Source organism: Vanellus vanellus (assembly GCF_965231255.1).
Source record: "Vanellus vanellus genome assembly, chromosome: 2".
NCBI classification, from domain to species: Eukaryota; Metazoa; Chordata; class Aves; order Charadriiformes; family Charadriidae; genus Vanellus; species Vanellus vanellus.
The window spans coordinates 8,099,879-8,127,775 of NC_138906.1; the positions used below are offsets into that span (position 1 = coordinate 8,099,879).

Sequence of the window (27,897 nt, forward strand, 5' to 3'; positions counted from 1 at the left end):
TTTTGGAAGGGGAAGCAGGACTGGAAAATGCCCTGCTGTCCTTCAAATAGGGCATTTGGCTCCATGGAAAAAGCTACATTTTAACAACTTCAATTTCATACAACCATGTACTTTTAATAAAATATTCAGGGTACTTGATTGTAGCCTTTCTGCAGGGGTGGCTCCCTAATTTGCATTCAGTAAAATAAAGCTCTCCTCATTTATTTGTATATGTATTGGCTCTGAAGGGAGAGATCATGCAAGACCATGAAAACTGTAATCTGAATTGTGTTTTCCCCCAGTGTAGAGCATCCTCCCATGTTTATTTTGGATCACCTTAGTTTGCTTTACTGAAAGTAAATTTGTGCCACTTCTTCTTTCTCTTAGCATCATACCTGCTCATGCAAACCGGCACACAAGAGAAAGGCACTCCCATCACAGCCAAGACCCAATAATGTCTTAGAGCACCAGGTCCCAAGTTGTTCCTCATGAGAGCAGTTCATGCAGTTTTGAGCAAACCTAAGACAAAGTGGGAAACAGTTCCACAACACCAATTTTGAAGTCAATTTTTACAGCACCTCAAACTTCAACTTGCACCTCTCTGCTCATCCTTTCTTCCTGTTGCCACCGAAAAATATCTAGGAAACCAGTATTAGCTCTGTAGAAACCTCCTGCTAGCTACAGGTCACTCCAATTTACTTATTTTTTCATGTCCAATCATCTACAAATAATTGAAATGTAATTGCTCAGTGTTCTACAGCTGCTCACATGCCCATGCTGATGGGTAAAACCAGGTACTGAGCTCCACATCTCATAGACGTAAGTCTCCGCTTGCAGGAGGTGCCTGGCTTTGGGAGGTGCAAGGTGGGCAGTGCTGGGTGGGACTGCATCTACCAAGCTTCATAGTGCGGGAGAGCAGCATTAGCAAGTCATCTGCACCACCTCAAAGCCAAACTTAATTCATCCCAAATCCATATTCAGTTTTCAACTGTCTAATGGTGCTGTTGTAAAGAAATTCTCAGACCAAGAAGTTAAAAAGCCAAGAATTAAATGTCAAAGCACTTCTACAGTAAGCCAACACACAAAGAGCTGTCTTGGACTCTTCCGTGATGAACTTCCCAAACTGAAGGGGCTGAACCAGTGGCCAAGCACACACCTTACCCAAAAATACAACCCCGTAGAGCCTCTTCTAGGAGGGGCCCAAGGTGGATTTGTTGCCTTTTCAAAGGTGGGACACTGGACGTGAACACCCAACCAGCAGTTTACTGTTTCAAAGCTGTACTTAGAAAATACCTGAAGGGGCTGGCAGCCAAGTACACATTGTGGGAAGGTATTTTTCCTTTCAAGGCAAATCTTTTGTTAGATCAGAGCCATGGGGTTATGACCAGATGCTGAGCTGGGGTAACCAAAGGGAAAAGACACAAAGACGAACTTTTGGCTATTGCTAAAACAAGTGATACAATATTAAAGATGAGCAAGAACTTCAAACTCCCAGCCTTAAGTGGAAAATGTTTTAAGCCTCATGTCTGCAAATCGCTTTCTGTTTTAATATCGTCCTGCCCTAACCATTAATGCCCTTCCTAAATTGCATATATTCAAATGGCAAAATAACTTAGCTGGGAAAAGAGCAACGGCATGGGAAAGAAAGCGCTGCGAATACCACACATAGCCTTTAAAATGAAAACAAGCTAGGAAGAAGTTGCTTCCAAGAAAAACAAGGAATATGCAGAGTAACAGGTTAGTCTGTGTTTTGAACAATGCGTGGGAGGAGGAAGTGGAGGGAAGACGGGTATGTTATTTAAAACAAAGACTGCATATAATTCCCCCACATATTGCTCCATGACGATATGGAAAGGAGTGCAGCACAGACTCATTTCAGGTAAACTAGGGGACAAAAAAAAAAACCCAAACCCTGTGAACTTTTACCTGGTGCTTTTTTTTAATTGCATATTGCCTGGATAAAATACAGATTTCCTATAAATCCAAACAGAAGGCTCCAGTGCAGTTTCCCAAAAGAGCTGAGGCTGGGAGGGACCTCTGGAGGCCTCTGGTTCAGCCTCTCCTCAAAGAAGGGCTTCAACTTTAAGTTGGGGTGCTCAGAGCCTTGTCCAGCTGACTTATTAAAATCTGCAAGTGCTCCAATTTCAGAGTCCCTCTGGACACCTGCTCCAATGTTGTGTCACCCTCAACAAGAACGTTTTTTTTGCATCTGCCTGGAGTTTCCCTCACAGCCTTCTGCCCTTTTGCTGGGCATCCCTGATATGCCCAGCACTGCCTACTCCATTACCCCATTAGGTAACTGAAGACAGAAAAATGTCTTCTCCTCCTTCTTCTTCCCCCTACACCAAGTGCCCCAGCCCCTGATCAATGAGTGGCCCTTCGCTGGACCAGTACATCCCTGTCTCTCTTGTACTGAGGAACCCAGAACTGGACCCAGCACTGCAGAAGTGTCTCACGAGTGCTGAGGCTGTGACAATTTTGAGCCATGAAGCATTTATGCACCTACAGAAATGTGAAGTCATGTGCTGGTTTAGCTCTTCTCAGAGCTCTTCAGTGCAGCATCTGCACAAAGGTCTGAGATACGTGGTCTGAGGAGTCTCGGAGAAGTCTTGTTGCTCAGGATATGTTGTTCAAGCCACAGAGACTTTGTTTTGAGTGGGATGTAACCAATTAACTTAGTGTTTTGTAATACATAGGGTTATTTTTTAATTGTGAAGTAGCAGAATGTAAAAGTTTTGCTTGTGAAAAACTACACAATACAACAGAAATCCTCACCCATATATCTCCTGAAATCTTGAAAAGTTTTTGTTAAATAAAACTCAATGAAATTTAATTAAATATAGTAAACCCTAAGAGTGTAATTCATTACCAACCCCTCTTTAGCATATTCTGGCTTAAATCAACTTTAACATGGTAGTGAAGGGTATGGATCTCCATTAGTTTCTCCGTAAGACAGCTAAATGATGGGAAAGCACTTGTTAAGAAATGCTGTGCTTTGCAAAAAGTTGCAGAATGGGAAGAGTTATCAATTTAAACACCAATTTTAATCATCACGCCCTTTCCAAGAGCCTGTCCCTCCTCCTTGAAAATCAAAACACAACAAACACCCAATCCCAGCGCAATTCCTGCAACCCTCTCTGGAGCAGCGGGGTCATGGGTATCTTCTGTTAGCTCAGAAATAGCGTGGCCCCATTCCAAGCCTGTTCCTGCGACAGTGATGTGACCTTATCAAAAGGATTTTGCTGACTGCTGGAAGATTCCTTTATTTAATATTATGTTGTACCTAGCTAAGACTTAAACAGTGCTATTTGCTTGGTTATCTTGCTCAAAAAGTCACAAGATGGTTTTGCTACACAGTGTGTACTAGTTATTCATGCAGCAGTGAGCCCTTCTCTGTGTACTCAAGCAGTGGCATATTGCCTATGCAATATTTAAATCTATGGACCTAAATGGACTTTAATTATTGTGAGGTGTGAAAAAGAGGAAAGCTTAAAAAGCATAGTTGAACTTTAAGCAGAGAAGAACAAACGTCCTTGAACAGAAATGATTCCTGGAGTCTACCCGGAGCCCTTCAGAAACACCAACTCTCCTATTTTCAATCTCCTGAAGGTGTTTTAGAGAGAGGCAAGGACTGGAAAAGATGCCATTTCGATGAAGCTGCAGCAGAACTCCAATAAACGTAAAGAAAATCCTATATCGGTTTGTACAGCTGTGTTCTTGTGCACAAAAGTCACTATGAAATTACTTGTTATGATTAAACCTAATGTTTTTAAGGGAAATTCTGACATAGAAAAGCAAGAAGGTGCCTCTATACTATTTAAAAGTCACTGCAAGAAACATATAGCCAAATGTAGGTATATGCATCACTAATTACCTACGTTGTCACAAAATATTTGACAATTTATCATTGAGTTATTTCTTCTGTTCACAGAAGGAAAATTCGCTGTGTTCTCACAATCCAACATTCCCAGTAGCAAGATGTTCCTCTCTTTCCCCTATAACTCTGTCCCCTTCCTATAGCCACCAACCCCTTGGGTAGACCAGGTTGGGTTTATAGACCAGCACTGGGAACCTTCATTCATCAAGAAAGTTTTAAAATCAAAGCCTTTTCTCAATCCTGGTCATTTCTGAGTCTTAATGGTGTATTAGTCCACGGGCTACTAAAGAGGTAAAATTTGTGCAGGATATAAAGCAGGAAAGTGCTCTGAAACATGGAGGTCTACAATGCCTTTCATATTCTGGCAGAGGAGCTCAAACACTCCCTTAATGGTCATTTGATTGGGAACACGTATCATTTACTTCTATCCAGTAAAGGTCTCTTTCCCCTCCTACAATAGAGCAAAGCAGTATCAATTAAAAAACTGTATGGAGTTTACAAAAGTGAGTCTCCCTTAGCTCCTGAGATGATGTCCTTTCTGTGCCCACCTCCACCACAAACCCCACGAACATCTCCAGATGTTCTTGAGCCCCAGTACTGATATCCAACCAGCCTCAGAGAAACCACTCAGAAAACTCCCACTAATGTGGCTGCAGGAATTCTAAGCAAAGCTTTGAAGCGTGATTTCCCTCCTCAGCCCTGCATAGGTGTCTGTGGCCCTGCAGAGGTCATACCCTAATGGCCAGCATATCAGAAACCCAAAACACATGGTCAGTGAAAGCGATAACGAACAATTAGCACATGCCTCATCTGCACTTACTTCACTACCGCAGGTAAAGAATGGGCCAAGCCCAGAGGTACCGTGTATCTTCCTGAAATAACATGAGCAATTTCTTACTTTTTCTTGATCTGGAGAAAAACTTGATGCCCCCAGGAGAGGTAGACGGGTTAGAATTGGGGGAGGACTCTTTGGAGGAGGACCTGAAGATCCCACTGAAGCTCATTCGGCGTGGGGAGCGTGGGGGAGACTCCTGGTAGGGGAAGGGGAACACTGTTTTGGGTGAGCCAGGGCTATGTTTGGATCTCACAGGGGCAGAAACGGGGCTTGAAGGTCGGTTCTGGAGCCCTTTTGAGAAAAGGCCTTTTGAAGGGCTGCCAGCAGAGTAGCTTTCTTCCACCTGAGGAGGAGAGAAAAAGGAAGAAAAAAGGAAAAGCACCATTAATTCAGTCCAGCCCAGGCCATCAGCATCTCTGAACTTGTCTCAACACAGTAAACTCCTGTTTATTTGGCTGGTGGATTAGCCAGACCTCATCTTCCCAGCGCCTGCCTGCACTGACACGTAGATGCCAGTGTGCCACCTCTCTGGGCTCCATGCTGCCCCTTGCTCTTAAAGACATCCTGAATTTCACCAAAAAAGTCAAAATGTATGCATATATTTTATTATTACAAATATAATGCAGGATTTTCTTTACTGCTTTTATTTGCCACACGTCCCTCTTCCTTCCCCGTACAACTGAAAGATGACTGGCAATAAATTTATTTAATGTAATGAATGATCGCCATTAAGGAAACACAGCGCCCCAAAGTCTTCCTCCCGAATTTATGCACCCATCTACAGTACTTAAATCTCGCTCACATGATGGAGACATCGCACGACACAGCACAGTGCAGAAGTTCCCAAGTGCCTGACAGGGCTCTACAACGTCAGACACAGCCACAACTGTGGGACTGCAACTCCAGTCCCAAAATAGAGGAACCATTTTAGAGTGGGGACGTTCCTGCTAATTACCCCAGCCTCGAGCTTGGATATGACCTTTCTAACAGCTGTACCTCTTTTGGGACCTGTGCTGGCTTTCCAGCTAGCGTGAATATCTGTGCACAACACAGCACTGCACTGTGTGGGCTCACCCAGCAAGGGGGGATAAAAATCCAGAAAAACAAACAACAAAAAAAGGAGCAAAGATTAACTTCTTCCCACATAAAATTAATAGAAGCTGACCCAAAAACTCTGTGGGATTTGCCTGTGCCTGGGCTATACGTAGAGTTTATTTCCTTCTGGATGCACAAAGTACTTCTGTGGGTATGAGGCTGCTTTTTTAGCTAGGGGCACTTCTCATGAATGAAGGGCCTTGTTCCTGGCAAAAGGCAGGGTTTCAGGTCTCCAGGGGACATGTAAGCAAAGGCCACAGTGTATGTGCCCACAGGCACGGTGTGTCGCTGAGTTTTGAGCCCATTGCACGCCTGCTCCTCTCCTCCCAACTATGCAAAACAAACTGGGAGGTATGGAGCAACTTCTATCTGCGAAGACACCAGGTACACCTGATACGTGCCAGTCTAGTTAGGTATGGGGTTTGTTGCTACAGGGGTCGTTGTAGAGAGAAATAATATTTCTATTAGAATCACATAGATGAAAGAAGAGATGAAAGAAAGCCTCATAGGTATATATGCCCTCTTTTGGGTTAGTAAAGGGCTTGTGTACATGAATCCAGCTAAAAATGGTCAGCTGAGTTTAAAACGCATATGGCAATGACCTCCCTTTTCAAAATAATGCTTAGCTACAGCTCCAAAACACTTGTAGAAATATGCATGAGCAGCATGATGGCCAAATAACTGCTCCCACCATAACACAGGATCCCGCTTCTTCCCACTTTGGACCAGCTTCCCTTTCCACTTGGGATGGGACAAAGCTGGAATGGGTCCCACTCCATGGGAATTGCAGAAGGGCCTGCAGAGAGCGTGGTCCCCTGTTTGGGAAGGTTTTTAACCTAAAAGGTGCTTGGTCTGGGACAGGGACACAAATAGCATGGGTCACTAGGAGGGGCATGGAACCACGCTGGCACAGCCCTGGACAAGCTGATGAATTCTGCTCTGTGTCCCGCTGTGTAGCACTGAGATGTCTGACAAGAGGCACAACTGCTTTTTATACCTGTACACTTATTTTTGACAGCACAAACAAAAATATCTCAAAAATATACCTGTCCTTTTGCAGATGAATTAGGGAAGCAGTTTTCCTCAAGGGGTAATTTTTTGAAAGGATAAATCAAACCTAACTGAAGCAGTAGCTACAAAACACTCTTGACAATATCCATCAGAGAAGAGAAAAGTAATGTTTCATGCTTAATGCAGTGGCCTGAGCCTCAGGTTTACCTCCCAGCTCTGTCATGGATTCTGTGTGCAATCATGGAAACTCATTTGATATTACCCATCTAGTCTACCGAATCTCCTTTATTCCAACTCCAAGTCCTCTGGCACACAGACTGTCTCCCAGTGAGTATTTATCAAGAATAATAGGGCACAATGCCTCGACTGGCAACTGGAATAATAACCATGCTATAAGTAAATTAACAAACAAATAGCACTTTTGTCATGGGTTAATAGTCCCAAAGTGGTAGATTTTTCATAAAAGCTCATTAAACTTTACTAAAATATCATCTGTAAATCATCTGAGACTACTTATACGTTGTTCTCTTCACAGCTACGTAGTCCAGGAAACAACCAAGTAACACTATGGCACTTCCTTTTGCATTGCCATTTAAAGGGGTCTGTTGCCAAATCTATTGTCTGCAAGTGGGGAGTAAGAATATTTTCCATTTCATTTTAACCTGCCACTACTACCATAATTTAGGACTTTTTCCAGGATGGTAATTTCATTATAGTTTTTTCTGAAGTGACAAGCCACGACATTTGTAAAGCTAAGAGAAGGACATCGTTCTGGCGCCACCCTTAATATTTCATGTTATCTTTTCTGCAGGCTTGTTTGGTTATAATGACACATTGATAGGAGACACTTCTAAAAGACTATGGTATCCTCATGCGCCGAAGCAATTCTAGAAATGTAAAACGTCAAGCAACAATTTGTCAAATAACATCAGTATTCCTTTGTACACACAAGTCAGATACGAAAGCAAATTGTTCTCAAATTCTGTGCAGAAGCAGCGGGATGTTTTTATTTATTGCAATCACAACCAGTTGCTTTCTCTCCATCGTGCCAGGCAGATGAATTAGCTAATTGTTGGAGCACCAGGGGCACACTGCTAAATACACATGTGCATGCTACTAAATTAAAGGAAATTACTACATCGAATTCTTCCTCAGCTGCTCCACATGTTAATTATACACAGGTTACACCCACCATCAAAGCATATAAATACCTGTGATTCTGCTTTGGGAATTACAATAGGATTGCTTACTTAGAGTATTATTAGAGGCTAATGGATTGCGAGTTTTAAAAGATGATTAGGTGCTTCCATGAGTAAAATCAGCAGCAACAACAGTTATCACAGTGTATATAAAACCTACAAGGCGATGTTAATTTTCATGCTTCAGCTGGGAATGCAGAAGAATCTCTGCTGTGGAATAAACTCCACCATCCTATGCAGACTCGGTGTGACAACTCCAGCAGTGGTGCTAGAGGCAGGTTACACAGCTAGATGGATCATAAGCCTGTTCTTCATGCTTTTTGGACTCATTTCCTGAAGTTATGACAGGCAGGTGGGCACAAAACTCCCCCATCTGCTTTGCAAAGACAACTATTCCTCCAGCTGAGCTGTAGCAGCAAAAAAAAGTATGGCACCCTGGTTTCTCACATTAGTAACCCTATTACATCGGTTTGTGCTAGTCCAGGAAAAGCAGTGAAGTAAGAATGGGCAGAAATATGAAACACACCTAATAAACGCACATGGTGATATAGGCCATTTGACCCTGACCAGATAATTGGCCTTTTGGAGATAAGAAGTCCAAACACACAATGCAAGTACAATACAAATCAATGTACAAATAAGGTCTAATCAAACAAATTAAAAATTTCCTCTAAGTATGAAGACTGTTCACTTAATTAAAAAAAAAGCAACCAACCAACAACAAAACATTCCCTAGGTTGGCTTTGTGTGGAGCATATACAGGATCTTTGAGCTCTACACCTAAGCTTGGACTCCCTAAACCTTAAAACTGGTTATGCTGGAGGCAAATCTCAGCTCCTGACTGTATGCCTGCAGAGGAACAGGGCTAAATTAGCAGCTCGGTAATAATGCCAGTGCAACCCTACCCTCAGCCTACGGCAATGTGCTCCCAGTGAGATCAAGCCAACCAAGCAGAGTCCCATGCTACATCAGATGTGCTGTTTCTAGTGACTGACTTCACTTGTTCAAGGCTAAACTGGTTACCTTACATAGCACTGAGTAAATATATCCTAAAATGCTGTAAGACACTATCAGTTTTCATGCTTCAGAGTACAAAAGAATCCTCAGCTGGGGACAAGGGGGAGACTTTGTTCTGCTGTATACACCAAATGATCTTAGGCAGGCTCCTAAAAATACATCCAGAACTGACTGCTATTGAAAATAAAGCAACAAAATGAGACATGTCTTACAATGTTTGGCATCTAGCAGACTTACTTTCAATTTTTTTAATGAAACGTAAAGTGATATCTTGGCACTTGCCCTGAGCTGGGCAGCTCTAGAAGATGTCAAATCAGGAAATCGCACCCTCAAAGCTCCCCTTGTCCTTTCACCTGGATACAGGGATCTTTCTCTTTTCCTAATCTCTTCTTCCTTTCTCCCAGCTACACACATTAATGGCTCAGAGCCGCTCTGTGATGGACCAGCAGACCCGCATCTTCATTTTCAACAGATATACTCCTAGATGACAAAAAAATCCCAACATAAACCACTACCAGTCCCAGACTACCCCATGCCAGTTAATGAAACAGCTGGATACAGGCTCAAACCATTGAACAGTGGTCCGTAAGGCTTCCCTGCTCAATCACCATCTGATGGGGATTTAGTCTGTGCCTGGGCTAGGGGAGAGCACAAGCCAGGGACAGTCCCAGGTTGCACATGGTCACCCTGCTCTAGTGTGTGCAAGACCTTGGCTCTGCAAGAGGACTGTGCCCAAGCCCTTCATCTCTGGGCCAAGAAAACAGTCCTTGATCTCTTATCCATTGGTCCTATTAACATATCCTAAGTGAACAACCTTGTATCTTGTGCTGTTAAGAATTATCCATCCCGAAGGTCATGCAGGTCTTCCTGTATAAGGTCCTTCCCTATGATGAAAAAATCACCTCTCTTTGTATCTTCAACAAATTTGGCTAGTAGGCTTCTATTTTTCATCTCAGCCTTACTAGCAAAGATCAGCCCAAGGACTGAACTTGGGGAAACCCCACCAGTTCTGTCCCTCCACCCAACAGTCACCCTTTCAATACCAGTCTGCCATCTTTCCCTTCAACTGTTTTCTTACCCGACTCACAATTCTTCATCTTATTTTACAAAAAAGATTAAAGAGCACTATATTTAATCACTACCGTATGATAATCCCCAACGCAATGTGCTAAGAGACCAAACTATTCATACTTCACCACAAACTAGTCTCTCGTCCACACACCATCCATCTCAGTCTCACCTCTTCTCACTCACAGACAGAAATTTTCCCAAGCTTGTTGTTTTCTTTCCCATGCTTTGTATTGAAAATCGGATCCCTCCATTTTACCAAATAAAATCCTCTCCAAGAAGCCATTTCTCCTCCTAACCTAGAATTTAAGGAGCACTTAACTGCAGGGAAGAGAAGTGTCCTGCAAAAGTGACGTGCCCAGAAGAATGAACCAACTCTGCTGAGAAGACCCTGACCATGAACAGGCAGAGGCTGTGTCGGAGCTGGGGAAACCCAGGCACTGCCCGTGTCCCTGCCACAGCACCTCTTCACAGCCATCTCCTCTGCTCCCCTGTCAGGGCGCTCCAGCAACAGGTCCTTTTCTTGGGCACACAGCCTTCCCCAGAGGATGTCCTCCTTGAATAAGCTCTGGCTCTGGTTCACTTTCTGGTGAATTTCGATTCATTCTTCAGAACAGTCTGAAAAAATAATCTTTCTAGAATATGAATGGGCTCAAGCCAAACAGCCTTTCAGAATGCTTCTAAATTTAAGTGAAAGTTATTATACACTCCTGAGCTCCATTCCTTTTTTTCTCCAACTCCAAATAGTTAGGACATTAATGGAGCATTTGAGTTCTGTTTGCTTTTACAATAGTGAGTTATTTGACCTTTATTTTGCCTCTTCACTTAAAAAAAAAGTTTGAAAGGCGAATAACAGAAAAGGAACTGCCTCCCACCGCCCTTGACAGGGACAGCAAACACAATTAAAGACGATACACCAGATAGACGTCTGCACTTGTTTCCTGCCCTTCCATTGAATCTCAATAAAAAAGCCCTTTGATAAAGTTAATTGGATGATTCTCTCATTCTGCTGGAATAAAAGAGTTCACAGAAACACAAGAGCTGACTTCATTAGGCTGAAAGGTAATGAAGGACATACTCTCCCAGGCACCATGTGGTCACATTCTCCACCATTAGTTCCCTTGGTTCTGCATGAGCAGTAACAATTGAGATGACAACATATTTTACAGGATCAGAGATGTCACTTTCCAAAACTAAAGTACAATGACACTTTCCCAAATGAAAATACAATGGGATGCGGCTGGCTGCTCTGGCAGGCTCTGAGAGCCCCGCATTGCTCTACGGACGGTCGGGGTTAGGTTTCCAGCAGCGAGCAGGGCTGCTCAAAGGCAGGAGCAGGCTTGAGGAAAGGTGAAAGCAGGGCTGGGTCCCCGTCCACTTCCCAACCCTTAACTGCATTTATTTTAAAGCACTGGATGAGAAGGAGCCACACGCACAGCAATGCAGTAGTTAGCACATGTGTCCTTGCCCTGAGGCTCACTGCATCCACTGCAGGTGCTCCACTCCAAGGCTGTGACATGCTCCAGGACAAACCCCCTATCCTCCTTGCTGAGGCCAGTTCACTGCTCATGAAGAAATGAGGGAAAAGACTGGGAAAAACTTAATCAAAAGGAGGTTTATTATCCAGCGAAGGGGGGGGGGGGGGGGGGGAATGTCATTTTTTTTACTTCTCCCTGTTCCAGGGGTTGCTCATGCAATTCCCATGAGTCACTAGATAAAACAAAAATAATGCTGGGACCAGAAGCAGGACAAAGCACTCCTTGAAGTCCTTCAATATTGGAGTCATTCCTCTGATGTTTTCTGATCCTAGTTCATCAACGCTTTCCTGCATTACTGAGAGCAGAATTGTGAGTCAGTGCCAAATACAATCATAACAAAACCTCTACTTTTCACCCTATTCCTTTGTTCATACATCCAAAAAACAAACTAATCCTTTAACCACCGCATCACATCCAGAATCCCTGTACAGCTGATTATCTACTGTTATTCTCAAAATCTAATCAAGGCTTTGTGAAAGACTGCCCAAAAATAAAGTCTGCATTATTTGCTCCTAGGTATAACTGATCACAGTTTGGCCAAACTGAGATGGGCTGTTGGTTTGCATAATGTGGTTTAAGTGCTTCAGGTCATTCTGCATTGGAGAGTTTCCTGCTCAGAATTTACCACTCTCTTCCCCCTCATTTTTGCATGAACTACAAATTGTATCAGTAATGAGTCTGTATGTCTTTAAAGTCACTGATAAAATATGATACAGTATAGCAACAGAATGTTTTGTCTGCCTAGAAACAAAATTTTCCACTGATGAGTCTCAATTTATTTTATCAGCCAGATTTTTATTCATTTAATAGGCTCCATGTTTATTCAGTATCATTCCAGTTTCTTAAATCAAAATGTCTTGTACTACTTTTTTATATACATGACACTGACACTGACAGATTCCAACAAAACTGATAATTCATTTAAACCTACACATTTGTTCAATAAAAACTGTTTACTATTATTTCCAATCCAAATAAGTCTATTATAATAGCATCATTAACTATCCAACATTAGATATTTCATTGTTTTGCATGAGACTTAATGTTAGACTGACAAACCTGTAAATTATCCTAATTGCAAACATTGCAAATATTAACACAGTAATTGCCTTTTTTGCAGTCTTTTGGAACTTCATCTCTGCTCTAAGATTTATTCAAAATTAGCACTAGTCAGAGCAAGCTGTGCCAATTCATTCAAGGGTGTTTTATCAGAGTTGTTTGGATTTCATTTTAAAATGCCTAGCTCTAGCATCTTCTGCTTTAAATACACTTCAGTCATTAATGCGACAGTCACCATTATAATCTAAGATAAACATCTCACCAGCTTTTTCCCCATGTAGAGAAAAGAACTTTTAACGCACACTTCTTTTCCAACCTTTCTTCTATATTTTTATGACAATTCTATTATTTCCATACAGGAATGGATCAATATTATTCTTTAAACTCCTCTTCTTCCTCCTCTTCCCTCCTCCATCTATAATTTTCTAGCTGCGAATGGACAGGTTTTTTCTGTGTCATTTTCTTCTCTCTAATCATTCACAATCCCGGGCTTTCAGCTGAAAGCAATGGCTGTCAGTTTCCTGCAATTTCCATAGCTTATCCTTTAACCCACATTTTAGAGGAAGGATCTATAAGTATTCAAGGTGTTAACACCTCTAAAATTGATAGAGCCATTTGGGTGTAGAGGGGCACTCATCCCTGACTGCTGCCCTGCCACACCATACCAGAATTATTTTCTGAATGATGCTCCACATCATTCATGATTTTCCAGGCCTCTAAATTGCCCCTCTTCCACCGTCTTTTCCCAGACCAAGGAAATTCATTAAATCTAACTGCTTCTCAGCTCTCGGTTATTCTTGTCTATACTTCTGCATTTAATGATCCTCTAAGTTCTCTCTGCAAGAAGGACTCGAGCCATTTCTGGAGAGTCCAAGCTTTGAGCATGGGGTCACCAGCAATACCAGTTGATTTAGACAAAGCTACCAGTACAAGTATTAAGGCACTTTGTCAGGCAACAAGAAGGGGCAGAATACCTGCCACAGGCACAAGAGCTACCTTTCTTCTTCTCATCATGCCAAAAACTTCTACGCAAGTCTTCAGAATATTATATTCTCCATCTTCAGCAGAGGAAGGTGAAAATTATCCCTATCCCCTTCCTGCCATTGGTCATAAAGGAAAGAAGAATACATCATTTATAATAGCAGCCATGTTAATGAGAAGTGATTAAGGCTAAACATCAGGAAATGTGTGTCACACTCCCACCCCTGCCAAAAATTTCTGATGTGAACCTTAACAAATAATTCTGCACTTGAGTTTCCTAGCTGTGTAGTGAGGATTGTTGTCACAGGATAATGATTGAGAGACACTTGCATGGTAAAGCGCTGGGGATCTCTGTGAAAAATGTTAATTCAGTTTCTAAAAGCCTTTCACAAAGAACAGGAAAATTAAATTAATGGCAGATTGGAACGACAGGTTGTGAACTACTCTTTTCTACTTTGATCTATAGCCCAGGCGACAGAGGAGTTAAGTGCAGGAAGAGAGACATCCCTGATGAATTGCCATCCTCCAACATGACCGGTGAATGGAAAAGCCATTCTACTGATGAAATACTGACTTTCAATATACCAAAGTTACACACCACACTGTGATTTCAAACTTGAACAAAGAAAAAACATCTCACTTGAAAGTGAACAGCAACTTGGGAACTTCTTTATGTAGCACCAGCAGAGACTGGCAAACGTTCGAATTAAATAAAATGCTGCAGTCTGATGCTAGCCATCATCCAGTAGCAGCAAAGATCACACCCTTCACATTGAGGAAAACGATATTTAGGATGAGATGTGTGGCAATGGATTTTGCTAGTCAATCTCTTTCTTATCAGAAGTTGGGCACTGCCAGTTGGTTTCTTACGACTTTGTTGCACGTGTTGAACAGAGCTCCAAGTATGATGTTAGAAAAAACTCTGGTTCTTATACACTCAATCAAAAAGGTCAGTTAAAAAAGCAATTTCAGATGTTAAGCCCCAGTCGCATGGTTATTCCAAAGTTAATTGCACTTCCACTTTGACCCAAGTCTGGGGGAAAAAAAACCCCAGCATTTACTGAAGCTGTAAAAAGGGGCAACTACTGAAATGTTCTTCCAGTTGTCCCTAAGACAAGCACTCACCAGAAAAGATTCCCAAGACCAGTAAGAGAAAAAACAAGGGCCTCATAAATGGTCAAGTGGAAGTCATTCAATGATGTCATCTAATATCACACATGAGCAAGATTAGCTTTGGTATATTTTGTTCTTCAGGACTGAGATTCATGCAGCTTTCTCACCTTCCTTGGGGAAAAGGAGGTGATAAATGGAAAAATCAAATTTTGGCTAGAAACATCTGCCTTCTTCCAGCATGACAACCCTTTTCAAAAACGTCACATTGTTCACTTCATTCAAACCCACTAAACAAGCACCTTTTGGTAACGCTGTATAGTTTAGCTTCCCTGGCATCTACAAGAGTTCCTCTACGTCAGTGACTCCTACGTCAGTCTTGAAAGGTCCAACACAGAAAGGAACAAGGCCAATGTTATAAACATATTCAGTTACTGATGGATTGCAGAATTTTTTTAAACAACTGTCCTTTCCTGTGAGGTGCAAAGGAGTAGAAACTCGTGCTGTCATCAGAGCTGTTATTATTGTTCTAGATGGAGATTAGCTTCACTAAGGAGATATTTATTGCTTCACCTGCCTTGAACTATAACTGCAGACTCTTTGACAAATGGGCTGTAGCAGGTTTAATCTTCATAGAGGTCCGTAGCCTTGTAAATACTGTGACAAGTCAAACTGGTCTGTTGTGTAGCTGTAGATCAGGTTTTGGGGTTATCTACTGCTGGGAGGAGTATCTGCCTCTTTTCACCAAGCCCGTAACTTGGCTGGTAGGAGGCTTACATTTAGCAGACCAGCTTGTACTTCAACACTTTATGAAAATGATGAGGCCAGGACCTGAAGATGACAGATCCCACCCACAATTTTTGTTGCTTTGAAGATTGTGTAGGCGCTGTACAACCATCCCTAATGTCATCCATTGAATATGCTCACCTGATCATTTTAAAGCAAGAAAACTCTGTGAATGTATTAGTATAACTTAACAGCAGGCCATCGGCAAAACAAATCACAGCAATGCCTCCAGAAGGATAACCTTGAGTTCATCCCACATCAAGGAGGAACCTTTCCACCTTGTTTACGGGAAGACCCTACTGCTATGGCTTCAGCAAATGAAGGCAGCTCATTTTGCCAGTGCCAAGGACAGACAGACCAATGACACTGAGCAGTTAAAACCTCCATAGCCAGACAGCAACCAACAGGAGGCAATTCCAGGAAAACACACCAACAGCCACAGATGCCTATTTGGGGACTGTATTTCTGTAGCAACACCACAAATTTTGTTGGCTAGCTATATTCCTGAGAATAAAGTTATGCAATATTACTCCATTGGATTACAACAGTGTTAGACACATCATCTGTAGTATTTAGAGCAATACCACCAGAGGTTAGCATCATTTACAGGTTATACTGCATAAGCATCATCATGGTAAGGTCTGCAAAAGTTACTATATTTGCCCTAGTGTATCGCTCTCAACAGGTTAATGGTATGGCAGGAAAGACTAAAATCTCCAGCTTTTTAAGCCTAATAAATTGTGTTTACCACCAAGAGACTCAGCCACTCCAGTGAAGATGAAGGTTTGGAAATATCCTACCTTGCGAGAAGCATTTTTGTCTGTGCTCTCCACATCACCGTCCAAGAAGGGCATGGCAAATGAGCTGAGATCCTGCCAGGACAGAGAAGAAAATTTGATGACCTATATTAATGTCTTCTTCTTTCCATCAGATCATCCTGTGATCGTAGCCCATGATTTTATTTCCAAAGCGCCCACTGCTTTACCCACAGTGATTGCTGGCAAGCAGTAACACAGGTTCTGATCATTCTCCTTAGCTATGAAATCAACGGCAGATGTAAGTAACAAGAAAATAGCGAGCCCTTAGCAGTACTTGTACTACATCACCATTAAAAAGCACCCGCAGAGCCAAAGTCAGAAGTCCTGTGCTAAAACTTTCAAGGGGAGGTACTCAAATCCCACAGAAAAAATTGTAGAAAATTACAGTTAAATATAGCCAGTTGCTCAGCAAATGGCCTATCTTGTCTTCAGTGGGGTGTATAATCTTAGTTTAAAGAGTATTTATGACAGGAAACAAAACCCGAATGAGAACATGTTGATGTTCTGAAAAATACGTAACGTATATAACAAAGAGGGAGAAAACTGCGACACGGTGCTCTGGGGGGAAATAACAAATTCACTTGCACAGATTGGAGAGGAGCACCCAATTCTGCATGACTAAAGACAATAAAGCCATAAGAAAAGCACACATGCTCATCTTTCACTAACAAAAACAAACTGCAATTATATTCTACCTCCTGCCGTCTGTTCTGTTTATGCTACTTCGTGTTCCAGCCACGGGGGTTTTAGAGCTCCTTTCTACATGCATAAGGAAATTACGTTAGTGTCAAGTTTAGCATCTGTTTGATCAGAAAAGTAGATAATGAGTAACTCTGTGACCAAAAGCAAGGAGTTGCCTAATGCTGTGTGCTGAAGAACTGAGGCTTGGATCCCAAATCTTGATCTAAATGTCAGGAATACCTCCCCAGCACAGAACCTCCCAGATGCAAGGCATCACCCTTTCCATGTAATGATTCAGTGCTTCTGTACCACCACATCTGCATCCCATTTAAAATAGTTCAAAACATAAATAAATAGCAATTTCACGTAAACCTAATTTGAGATTAAATAGAGCTTAATTAAAAATTAGCACTGGCCGGGAAGTCTGCAACGCTTGCTTGCCTTCAGAATTCAAAGCACCACAGGTCTAATCACATCACATTGTATAATCATACTAAATCCAAAATATGCTCAAAAATGTGTATAACTCAGGCATGATCCTTACAAGTGTTTGAAAATATTCTGGTTACATAACGAACAACAAAAATAAGGAACAAAATATTGAATTACTGGAACTGAAGCACATGGGAGTAATTCATGCCAAGTTGGAAAGGGAGAAAAAAAAGCAGCAGCAGCCAGGCTTGGCCAAGCTGGCCCCAAATCGTTAGGCCACAAACCAAAGTATTCATAGCAAATTAGTATGCTCCCAGCTCTATCTACGCACATTCAATGGGAACTACCTACAAAGGCCCAAACTACAAAGCACCAACCCAGCTATATAACACCACCCTCATTGTCATGCTTTCATGTCTCTGTTTCACATCACCTTCCTTTGCAAATGAAAATGTAAGCAAACACCTTAAAAACAAAAGAAAAGGCAATTTGTTTGGTTTAGACTTTCACTCTTATCAAGATTTGACGGAGGCTGAACCAGGCACCGCAGTACCTTAAACGAAAGCTTCTGTATTAATTTGCTTATTCTTATAATCAGTTAAGATCAAAATGACTTACATACTCCATATAAAAATTATTCAGCCATAAATGAGATTTATAAACACTGCCAATAAATGGGTTATCACTATTATTATTATTATTATTCCTACTTTGTATGTTACCGCAGGACTTAAGTGAAGAATCTCTGTGAAGAAGTTTAAAAGCCTAATGGAAAGTTACACAAAAACATATCCCCTCCTGTTTACTTTAATTTAGCCAAAGGATTTACCAACATTTTCCTCTACCCATCTTTGGTAGTGCAGAAGCTGGAATCTGATGTGTGCTAAGTCATTTTCCATGGAATAAACCAAGGAAATAACCTCTTTTGAGCTTCACATATTAGCGTCCCTATATTACTATTTGTTGTAATCCACAGGGAGAATACCTGCTATTTAGGAAGTCTGGAGACCGGATAAAAGAAACTGGGTCTAAGGGGACATATATCTAGTAACCAGGGTTGAAAAAACTGTTCAGAAAATCTGGAACAGTGGAGAACGAAACCATAACTTCTTTCTTTGAGCAGAAACCTTCAAAACCAGGAGGGGGTAGGTAGGTACAACTATTTTTCTAGGAGCTAAATCTCAGTTCCCAGTTACAATTCCAAGCTTAAAAACATGTATATTTTAAATTCTAAAGTCTAAAAGTATCATGAAACCCAGCTGATGACTCTTTGCTAATTTGTAACTCTCAGATATCACGGAGGTATTCTAATTCATCTCTCTTTACATGCAGAACAGGAGATCTTGACTTGTAAGCAGAAATAACTGGAGCTCTGGACATACCTCTCTGGACAGCATGAGACCTTTCTTTGCCAATACAGTGCTGGAGAGCATTTCAAACAGCATAAGAATTGTACTTTTAGTTCTGTGACAAAGTCTGTAATTGCAGCTGCTGCCTAACAATCTTTTCATCTTTCACTTCTTCACAGGATTCTATACGGGAAGGCATCCATTACAGAAGGAAAACATTCATATATCAAATGCCAGACTGCAAATACTACTCTCTCAATTCCAACCCGTTGGTTAAGCAAGGAAATATTAGATGCTTATTTTCTCTTTGCATGTAATTCTGCAGAATACAGACTAGATATTTATTTCTTTCCCGTGTTCCTCTTCATCCAAAAGCACGTGACGAAGCAGTTGATGATACAGTAACTCTTTTAAAAAAAAAAAAAAAAAACAAAACTGCTCCAAAAGTGTTGCAAAACACCACAGTACTCTTGACAGGCCAACAATGCAACCCTAGCCCTTATCACGTATCTGACTGCTCTGATCTTATGCCAACAGATACACACTGAAGGCTCGCTCTGCCACTAACTTGGGACTGAAACCATTCTTTGACCGTTTTCTTGCTCTCCAGCTCTACTTCACTGCACTTGGAATAAGTGCCCTGGAAAATCACATGGTTCTGGAGAGATATGTAAAAATCTTCCGCCAAAGGCATACAGTGACATCTTGGTATGAGCAAGAGTCCTTCTCATTTGAGACTGCAGAGACCTGGCTGAAGAACAAACAGCATCACTCCCTGTATCCATCATTCCTGCCTTATATCCTTAGACAGACAACTTCTGTGGAGACCACAGTCTATGACCATTGCTGTAAGGAACAAAGGCCACCAGAGATTGCAGCTCTTAGTGCTGCAATTAATTTAATTTAAATGGAATTAAGAGTATGCAAAGTTTTTTGTAAAATTTTGTTAGCTTTCCTGCCATGCTCCTGTTCCTCAGTCAGTCTTTCACATCTCTCGGTGCCATCTGACAGCCACACATCACTCCTGTCATCCCCAATTAGAAAAAAATGACCTCTTGAGCAGTTTAGATTTACTTTACAGCCACAAAGCCGCTTCAGAGTTATTTTGTTTTCAGTTCACTTTTATTTACAAGAGGTTGTCATGGCAGCTCCTGTTATATTCACTGAAGAATATGGCCCCAGGGATATCAAAGCTTTTTCCGGAGGACAGCAGAGCTGTGACACAGCAGAGCCACAGCTCGGTGCTCCTGCTACCAGCCAGGCTCCCTCCTGGGGAGGGCAATCTCTCGCAACACCTACTCAACAGGCAGTTTTCCAGGACTTTTCTTACTGATAGCACAGGAGGTTAACAGATCTAAAACAGCAACTAAATTGACTTTCTTGTTTTTAACAGGCTTGTCTGCTGCTTTAGTTTTTGCAGGGTATAAGTCAGGATAATCCTGTCTGCAAGCACACTTCCCTTCTCTACCGCTTCTTTCCCTGTTTCCTCTCGGGGGAAAACAGATATCTGGAAGGTTACAAATTCTTCACACTAATTTCTCCTCCAAAGGTGAGACTAAGTCTAAGGTGATTCTTGTCTGGGTTACTCCTACATCTAGAGAGTGATCCTTCTTAAAGCCATCTCTTTCTCCTTTGACAGCCCTTGTATCAGAACACTTGATATTATGTGAAAAGAAGGAAGAATAAAATTTTTGTCCTTTGATATTTTGGGAAAACAAAGAACCTTTTCTCAGAACTGTTCTGGAGAATAGGAAAGAAAACCACATTTTAGGATACAGAAAGCAAATATATTGGGTGGCATGGCATAGCATAGCCAAATAGCAGCAGGAGCAAGATCTGGTTAGCCAAGCCATTTTTCACTTTTTCCAGCCAGTTCCACTGGTCCTTTCCTTACTGGGGAGGATTCCTGCCAAAAAAGCTTGCCCAGACATGCTGGTCTGGATGCTGCTGCAGTTGGAGACCTTGGTGTCAGAAGAGGGCTTCCAGCAATTCTGTTGTAGAGGCTGCAAGCTTAAATAACAGACCACTAAAGCCTTGAATCCAGTAAACAACGCAGAATAAAAAGGATTCTTTTTTTATTATTGTTTCGTTTCAAAGCTACTTTGGCAGCCAGGCTGATAAAGCTTCTCTGCAACAACTGAAGCCAAGGAACCAGCAAGGCACTCTGGGGCATGCTGTGATTGACAGGTCAGAGACCAATTTCCAAGGTATTTTGGATGGAAGTAGGATCTTTTTGTGGCCTCATTCAACAGTGGTCCAAGATTTCAGGGCTGGGTATTAAAAGAAATTTTCACAAACAGCTCCCGGCTGACATCCTTTGCAACTGTCCCTCCAAATGCAAGACACGGCCATGAACAACATGGTCAAGTGAAGTCCTGTGCCCATGGTGGTGGGTCCATGATGCATGAAAATGGTCAACTCTTTAGCAATGTTTCAGAGGTGGCTGAGGTCACCATGGCTTCACAGCAGCCCCATGGCCCATCTCTGCGGAAAGGCCAGGTTTCTCAGCTATAAGCAACTTCAAAGTCCTAGCGTAGGTAGCATCACACAGTCATGACTGCTGATGGTGTCACCTATGAGACAGTATTTTTCTGCTTCACTAAGTTCTATATATGTACTAGAATTACACCAAATTTAAGGATGTGAAATGCCTGCCAGACATTACAGTTTCTTTTTACAACATAGCTCAAGCAGGAGGTGACACTTTACTAAGACAGCTTTTCAATATGGAGAGACAGCTCCTTTAATAAAATAAACAAAGAAAACAAGATATAGAGAATTAAGCTGAGTGCTGACAAGAGCCCTGAGCTCACAAAAAATTGCTAAAAGCTGCGCTCCTCAGCATCACACCTTAACAGGGCTCTCGGGGTCGCCTTCTCTGCTAACGTTACTGAGCTATGAGCACTTCAACTATCCTACCAAGGACAAAGAAAGTAGAGATTTTTATTAACATTAGCTGTGAACAGTTTCTTTCAGCTCAGTCTGCACACCAGCAGATTTTTTTTAGATCAACCTTGGATTTGTACCTATTACAAGCCTATGTAAAACTCTGAATAGCAAATAAGCTACATATGCTAATAGCCTGTGAGGAGAATCCAAAGTCTGAGCTCTGTGGAATAGAGGGCATAGCTTGGTAGCTCTGATTGAAAAGAAAATATTCTTTTTTTTGAGAACAATCTTATCTAGAAGCCTTTGAGGCTTTCTATCAAATCACTCAATTATTGCACAAGGAAAGATTCAAAACTGACATACACAGGAATTTCTGTCCTTTTGGTTTTGTTATTTTGATATACTAGTATAGTATAATAAGACTTGCTACATTGCTTTATTCCTTTAGGAGTAGGTTGCTCATTGCTTTGCTTTTCTCCCTCCCCCATGCCATCTAGACTGCAGCATGTGTTTTGGAGGCAGATATATAAGTCGTACTGTGAGACTGAGGATGCTGGTGACTAAGTCTCGGTATGACTCAATGGGAGTGGGCAGTAACAGATGTACAAAGCTGGTTAGATTTGTGCAAGCCAGCTTTGTACTTCACAAAGCTATTCCAATCTATTTGTTTGCTATTACTTTTAAGGCTATTCATATTAAAAAAGAACAATTGAGTGAGTCTGGAGAGATTGAGACGGTAGAAATGAGATACAGAGACTTTATTTTGTCCACAGCATGAAGATGCCAGAGGCAGCATAGTCCAGAAGTCACCCAAGTGACTGTGCAGGACCAGCTGTTTTCACTTCTATGTTAAGGTGGATACAGCATCAGATTTGAAATAACAGAGGGTAAATCACCTAAATGACATGCCTGGAAGAAATGGGAAATATTCAGTCCCAAGAGGCATAATCTAAAAAGTTAGGGGTTATGGCTGGCTGAAACCTAACCCAGATCTTGGTATGTAAAAATCACCATCCATCCGGTGATTATTCAATGTCCTTTATCCAGAAAATCACACACAAAAACTTTGCATAAGAAAAGCATCCTACATGTAACTTAAAGGCATTTCTTTCAGCTGCAACAACAAACAGGCAAAGTACTGAAGAGCTACTGAAGCCACTTCTCCCATGTTCTTACCCATGTGTCACTTGGCTTGGATTGCCACCACTTGGTCAGAAAGAGCTGCTAAAACTGAGAATTTAAAGGGGATGGGGACAAAGAGAGCCATGAAACCAATAAGTCCTTGATATTTGCCTGAAAACAGCTCTCTTCTAAGTTGCTCTTCCCAAGTTACCCTGATCATGGGTTGCTCTCAGCCTTCAGCACACCTTTTTCATTTCTAAACCTCTTGACTGATCCTGACAGGCATTAATCTCCAGCAGCGTACAGCAAATTCACCTTTTTTCTTCTGATGCTGTAGACAAGGTTCATCAACAAAAACTGCCAAGAGACTGTGGATTGTTTTTTGGTTTTCTTCTCAATCTCAGACTTAAATCACTGGAACACATTCCTATGGTGTTCATGGAAAAAAAAAATGACATTTTCTTTCAAGTCTTGTGCTTTTCTGCCAGGAAACACCACCATATCTTCTTGGTGATTCAGCCTTTGCAGATGAGCTGAACAGACATAGCTTGGGGTGGGATGCAATCAGTTCAGCCTGGAGCCCCATAATGTTTATAATGTCCAGAGAGGTCAGGGATGTATGAAAATTCTGTGATGAAGCGTACTGCTCTCAACCTCATCAGTAAATCCCAGACCATCATTACAGGCTCTCTGACAAAGCCTGAATATGATCCCCACACACATGACAGCCTGGTTTGTCAGCTCCTTCACACCACGAACCACACAGCACAGTGACTGGCAGCGTGTTTATTACAACGGCAGATGGACAACCTAGCAAACGTGTAAATAACAAAATGTCATTGGAAAAAAAAAAGAGAGAAAGTGAGAGAACAGCAGAGAAAGCAAGTCACGGAAGAAAACAAAATTCTCAATATTCCCTGTGACACTGTGATCCACACACAAACTCATCCTTAAGTGCTATTCCTGGGTGCTCAGCCAAAGACAACCTTTCTCTGGTGAGACATTTCCTCCAAGAAGCACCCAAAGTTAAGAGACACAAGGTGAAAGCAGAAAATAACATACCTCAGACCTGGAAAATGTGGTCAGATAAGTGATGAGGGAATTAAGAAACAGCCAAGAGACAGGATTATAGAGAGGGACTACAGGAGACTGGAAAAGTTACCCTTCAGATGGCACATACTCAGTGCCAACAGAATTTTCTGATAGTTATATGGTTGTCTTACATAAATGAGACAGAGGATCCCAATGTATTTGCAGAGAAAAGCACGCATTTGCTATAAAACATAACTTCAGCCACAGTGAAACAGCAGAACCACAGGAAACAAAAGATGATTTTGCCATAATGTAATGAAAACACTTGAGACGCTGCAGCATGGGGGCAATCTGAAGGGGATTCAAAGCAAGGATCATCATGAGGCTTTCTAAATCATCTCTACACTTCAGCTACTTTAAAAGTCACTGTTTTGCATTTTTTTTATATTTTTCCCCACTCTCTATAGGCCAAATGTCTTCAAAAACCATTTCCTCAAGGAAGAGTAAACCAAAACAAAATCAGAACTGAAAACCTCCAGCTGATGTCCTCATCTGAGAAGGAATCGCAGGGTTCTCTCTTGCATACATATGACTAAACAAGGTGACATTCACACCAGGCACAAAATCTCTGCCTTAAGTACTTGAACTGCAACTATATTTTCCAGTTCACTGCATTTAGGAAGACAGCTGCCTATTGCTGTCCTCTTTACGTTCTTGTCAGTTAATAACCGTGAATAATCTTAACAATTAGAAGAAAGCTTATAGCTGAAAAGCCAGGCAAGTGAGCGACCTACTCTGATCAAGTAGACCCTCAACTGAAAAAGAAAAAAAAAAAAAAAGTAGAAGCAAAGAGGAAATTAGGCAAGGAAAGGCAGAACAGGATGGCTCCACGCTTGGTGTGCTGAAGACCTGAGTTGGAGGTCAAAGGGGACAACACATGCAGCCCACAATGAGGGAAGAGTCCCTTCTTGATGCTTTCCTGCCGCATTTTCCTACATCGCTCTGCAGTTGTAGAGAAAAATTTCATGTCTACAAAATTTACAGTCACTTTGCTATAGCTTTTCTTGCAGTTTTAGCACCACATGTAAAAAGAGATCAACATATACAATAGGCTTTATTTCATAGGCTAAACTACTTTTTTTCTTTTCCCCAAAGAATGGATATCTTCATTCTTCACCCTCTGAACTCTTTGTTTAAAGGTGCATTTTGATGAAGCTAGCAACATAAAAAGCCCTCAGGACAGAAGAAATCTCAAGTTCCCAGAGATAATCTACAAAACACTGTAACATTTATGGTACAGTACTCTGCCCTAAATCCAGCTTGTATGTCCTTCAGGTCCCACCATTGGCTTTGAGCTGAGAGATGCTGAAAGTTGGTACCATTATTATTTTTCCAGGTAGCAGTGCCATGGAATACTAATAAATTACATTATATGTTTCACCCTGTGGGAATCCAAACCACTTTACAAACTGCATATCCAGTCCAGAATAGCTTCACAGATGGACTTAAGTGATGAGACTTTCATTGCGTGCTCTGGCTTTCTGGTTTACCTCTGGGAAGGCATCAAGGACAGGATATCTGTCACCTAACTTCAGCCATCCAAAACACTAGTCATCTACCCCACGCTTTTTGTCCAGCCTGGAGAGCTGGGAAAACCTAGCATCTCCAATGGGCATTGCACTGCTGTTCCCCTGGTACAGGAGGGGCTAGACAACTTGCTTAAACTTTGCATCATCCAACACAGGATAAATGAACCCTGCCTCTTATGTCTCCCTCTTTACTGCCTATAAAGGAAATAAAATAACTTATTTTCCTTTTTTCCCCTCTGTTTAGAAAGCAAGCTGTCCAGACAAGGGATTGCGTCTTACTACGGGCATGTCTACACTCTACACGGCAATCACAATCGTGGTTTACACCAGCTCGCTTTCACCCAGCTCCACACAGCACCGATAAAAGTGTAGCCATGACAACACACGGGTTAGCGTAGGCTGCAAAATCCCTGCAGGAGGCTGAGTAAATACTCCAGCAATTTAGCTCACTTCGAGCTCCTCGCTCCCGCCTCTGTACGGCTGTCAGGACTCAGCTGGGCTAATTTAAGCCCGGCTTCAATCACGTCTTTGCTTGCAGTCTAGACACACTATAAGCATCCATACAAAGGGTAGCACAATGAGGTCCTAATCTCTGTTGGCATTCCAAAGTGTTACGAAAATGTACATTTTCTTACATGGATTTGGTTGCTCTGTAGAAAACACGGTTAACTCTTTGACGGGGTGAGTGCCCATTGGAGTCAAAATGAAGGAGCCACTGTGTCCAATTGAAACAACTAGAATTGAAATGTTAAGAAAACAGGCCAGCTATACAACCTCTGAGGAAAGCATGTTTGTTAAGACATCTGGCATGATCTAAGGGAAAAGTCCAAGGGATAGTATATCTTGCACTTCCAGGTTTCCTCAAGCCCTGGCCACTCATTAAGGCTCCCTCAAAGAATATGCTTCAAAAAGCATCATAGCTCTGCTCGGAAAAAGGTGTTAGAAGACACCAATGACTGTCTCTGGAAGAAAGATGGATAAAATATTTACCCATCTGGAAAATCTTGTGAACAATGAGACAAATGGAAGAACACAACAAAGGAATTACTCACTCTCACTTGAAATAGCCATTACTGAAAATAAGTTTTTGCAGTAGGTCCAGTTTGGAAATAATCCTCATATGGAAAGGGAAGGACAGAAATAACACTCACTGAGTTTTTTTCTAATTACTGTACGTGCAATGCTGAAATTTGAAGGCAGATATTACTGCAAATAAACTGCAGCTTTCTTTCAAGGGCTATGCCTTTCATTGGTATCTATTTTTTTTTTTTTCCAGTAATTGTTCCTAGTTTAGATCCAGTGCAGGGAAAAAAACCTTACAAATGAGCCATATTTGTTTCTGGGTCCTTTAGCAAGAGTCTTCTGGTTTCAACCATCTTATTCTTCATGTGCCCATGTAAGCATCATGATTACAATGGACCTATCTGAATATACTGTGGAGAAAAGACAAGCAAATACACTTATGTTCAGGTAAATCCAATTGAAAACTTAAGCTTCACATCTACATACGCATGTTGCCAAAAGCCATTTCTGCTCTATGCAATGGTTCTGAGACCCAGCAGATACTGGTAAGCTGAAACAGGCAAATACACGTTTGATTTGGCTGGCACTTTGTGCATCAAAATGTGTCAAGAAGCATTTGATCCAGCTCGGAAAGTGTGGGAAACATTTCCAAATTAGCAGGACACCCTGGACACGATGACAGATGGGCAGAGTACGAGCCTGGCGCGGGAGAGGCCATTTTATAACTGGCTGTTGCTCCAAGCCATGTGGCAGACAGTCCAAACCCATTTGTCACAAAAAAATAAAGCTCACACTGGAACCACCAAACCAAGGCGTGGGGAGAGCCTCTGCCTGCGGTACACCCCATTAGGGACACCCGCTCCGCCGAGGAGTGTCACCAAAAAGCTCCCACAAAAAAGAAACAAGCACACAAGCAGGAAACAAAACTAAGCAAAAGACAACCAAACCAATATTTTTTTCTCAAGGTGAATTAAATCCACAAGCATAAAATTTTGATTCAGAATAATATTTTTTAACTGTTGCTTTGCTTTCTCTTTTTGCTTTCATAGAAAAATACTGATTTCTCTTTGCTACCAAAAATTAAGTTCCTACAAGTAATAAGGCCCCCCAAAATATTGGTTATTTTTTTCTCATCATGAATGTTAATTTCCACCTATATGTATTAAATAGCTGTACAACTATTAGCCTGCATTTAAATCGAAGTTTTATTCACATTTATTTTGAGCTCTAATAGGAACGGATATTGGACTTAGAACTGCAATCAGGTACTAAAAGTCATTAAATACCTATTAGAAAAGTGTCTTTTACATCAGAGCAAGAGGATAAGTTTATCAAAATATAAATCAGTTATAAAAGCAAAAGCATTAACACCCACAGTGAGAAACAGAAAGAGACTGTCACTGGGTG

The 27,897-nt window shown here is 41.6% G+C and overlaps 1 protein-coding gene across 2 annotated transcripts in view; it reads right to left on the reverse strand.

Annotated features, from left to right (window-relative positions):
- The window catches only part of PRKAG2 (protein kinase AMP-activated non-catalytic subunit gamma 2), a 232,676-nt gene that overhangs the window by 144,225 nt on the left and 60,554 nt on the right, over nt 1-27,897 (reverse strand). Inside the window, exons 2-3 of one of the 2 annotated variants that reach the window (XM_082479601.1) lie at nt 16,356-16,427; nt 4,755-5,034 (exon numbers count right to left, since the gene is read on the reverse strand). In XM_082479601.1, the coding sequence (XP_082335727.1) occupies nt 4,755-5,034; nt 16,356-16,427 (352 nt within the window). The remainder of the gene's footprint in view (nt 1-4,754; nt 5,035-16,355; nt 16,428-27,897) is intronic. The other variant, XM_082479602.1, reaches the window with a different exon arrangement.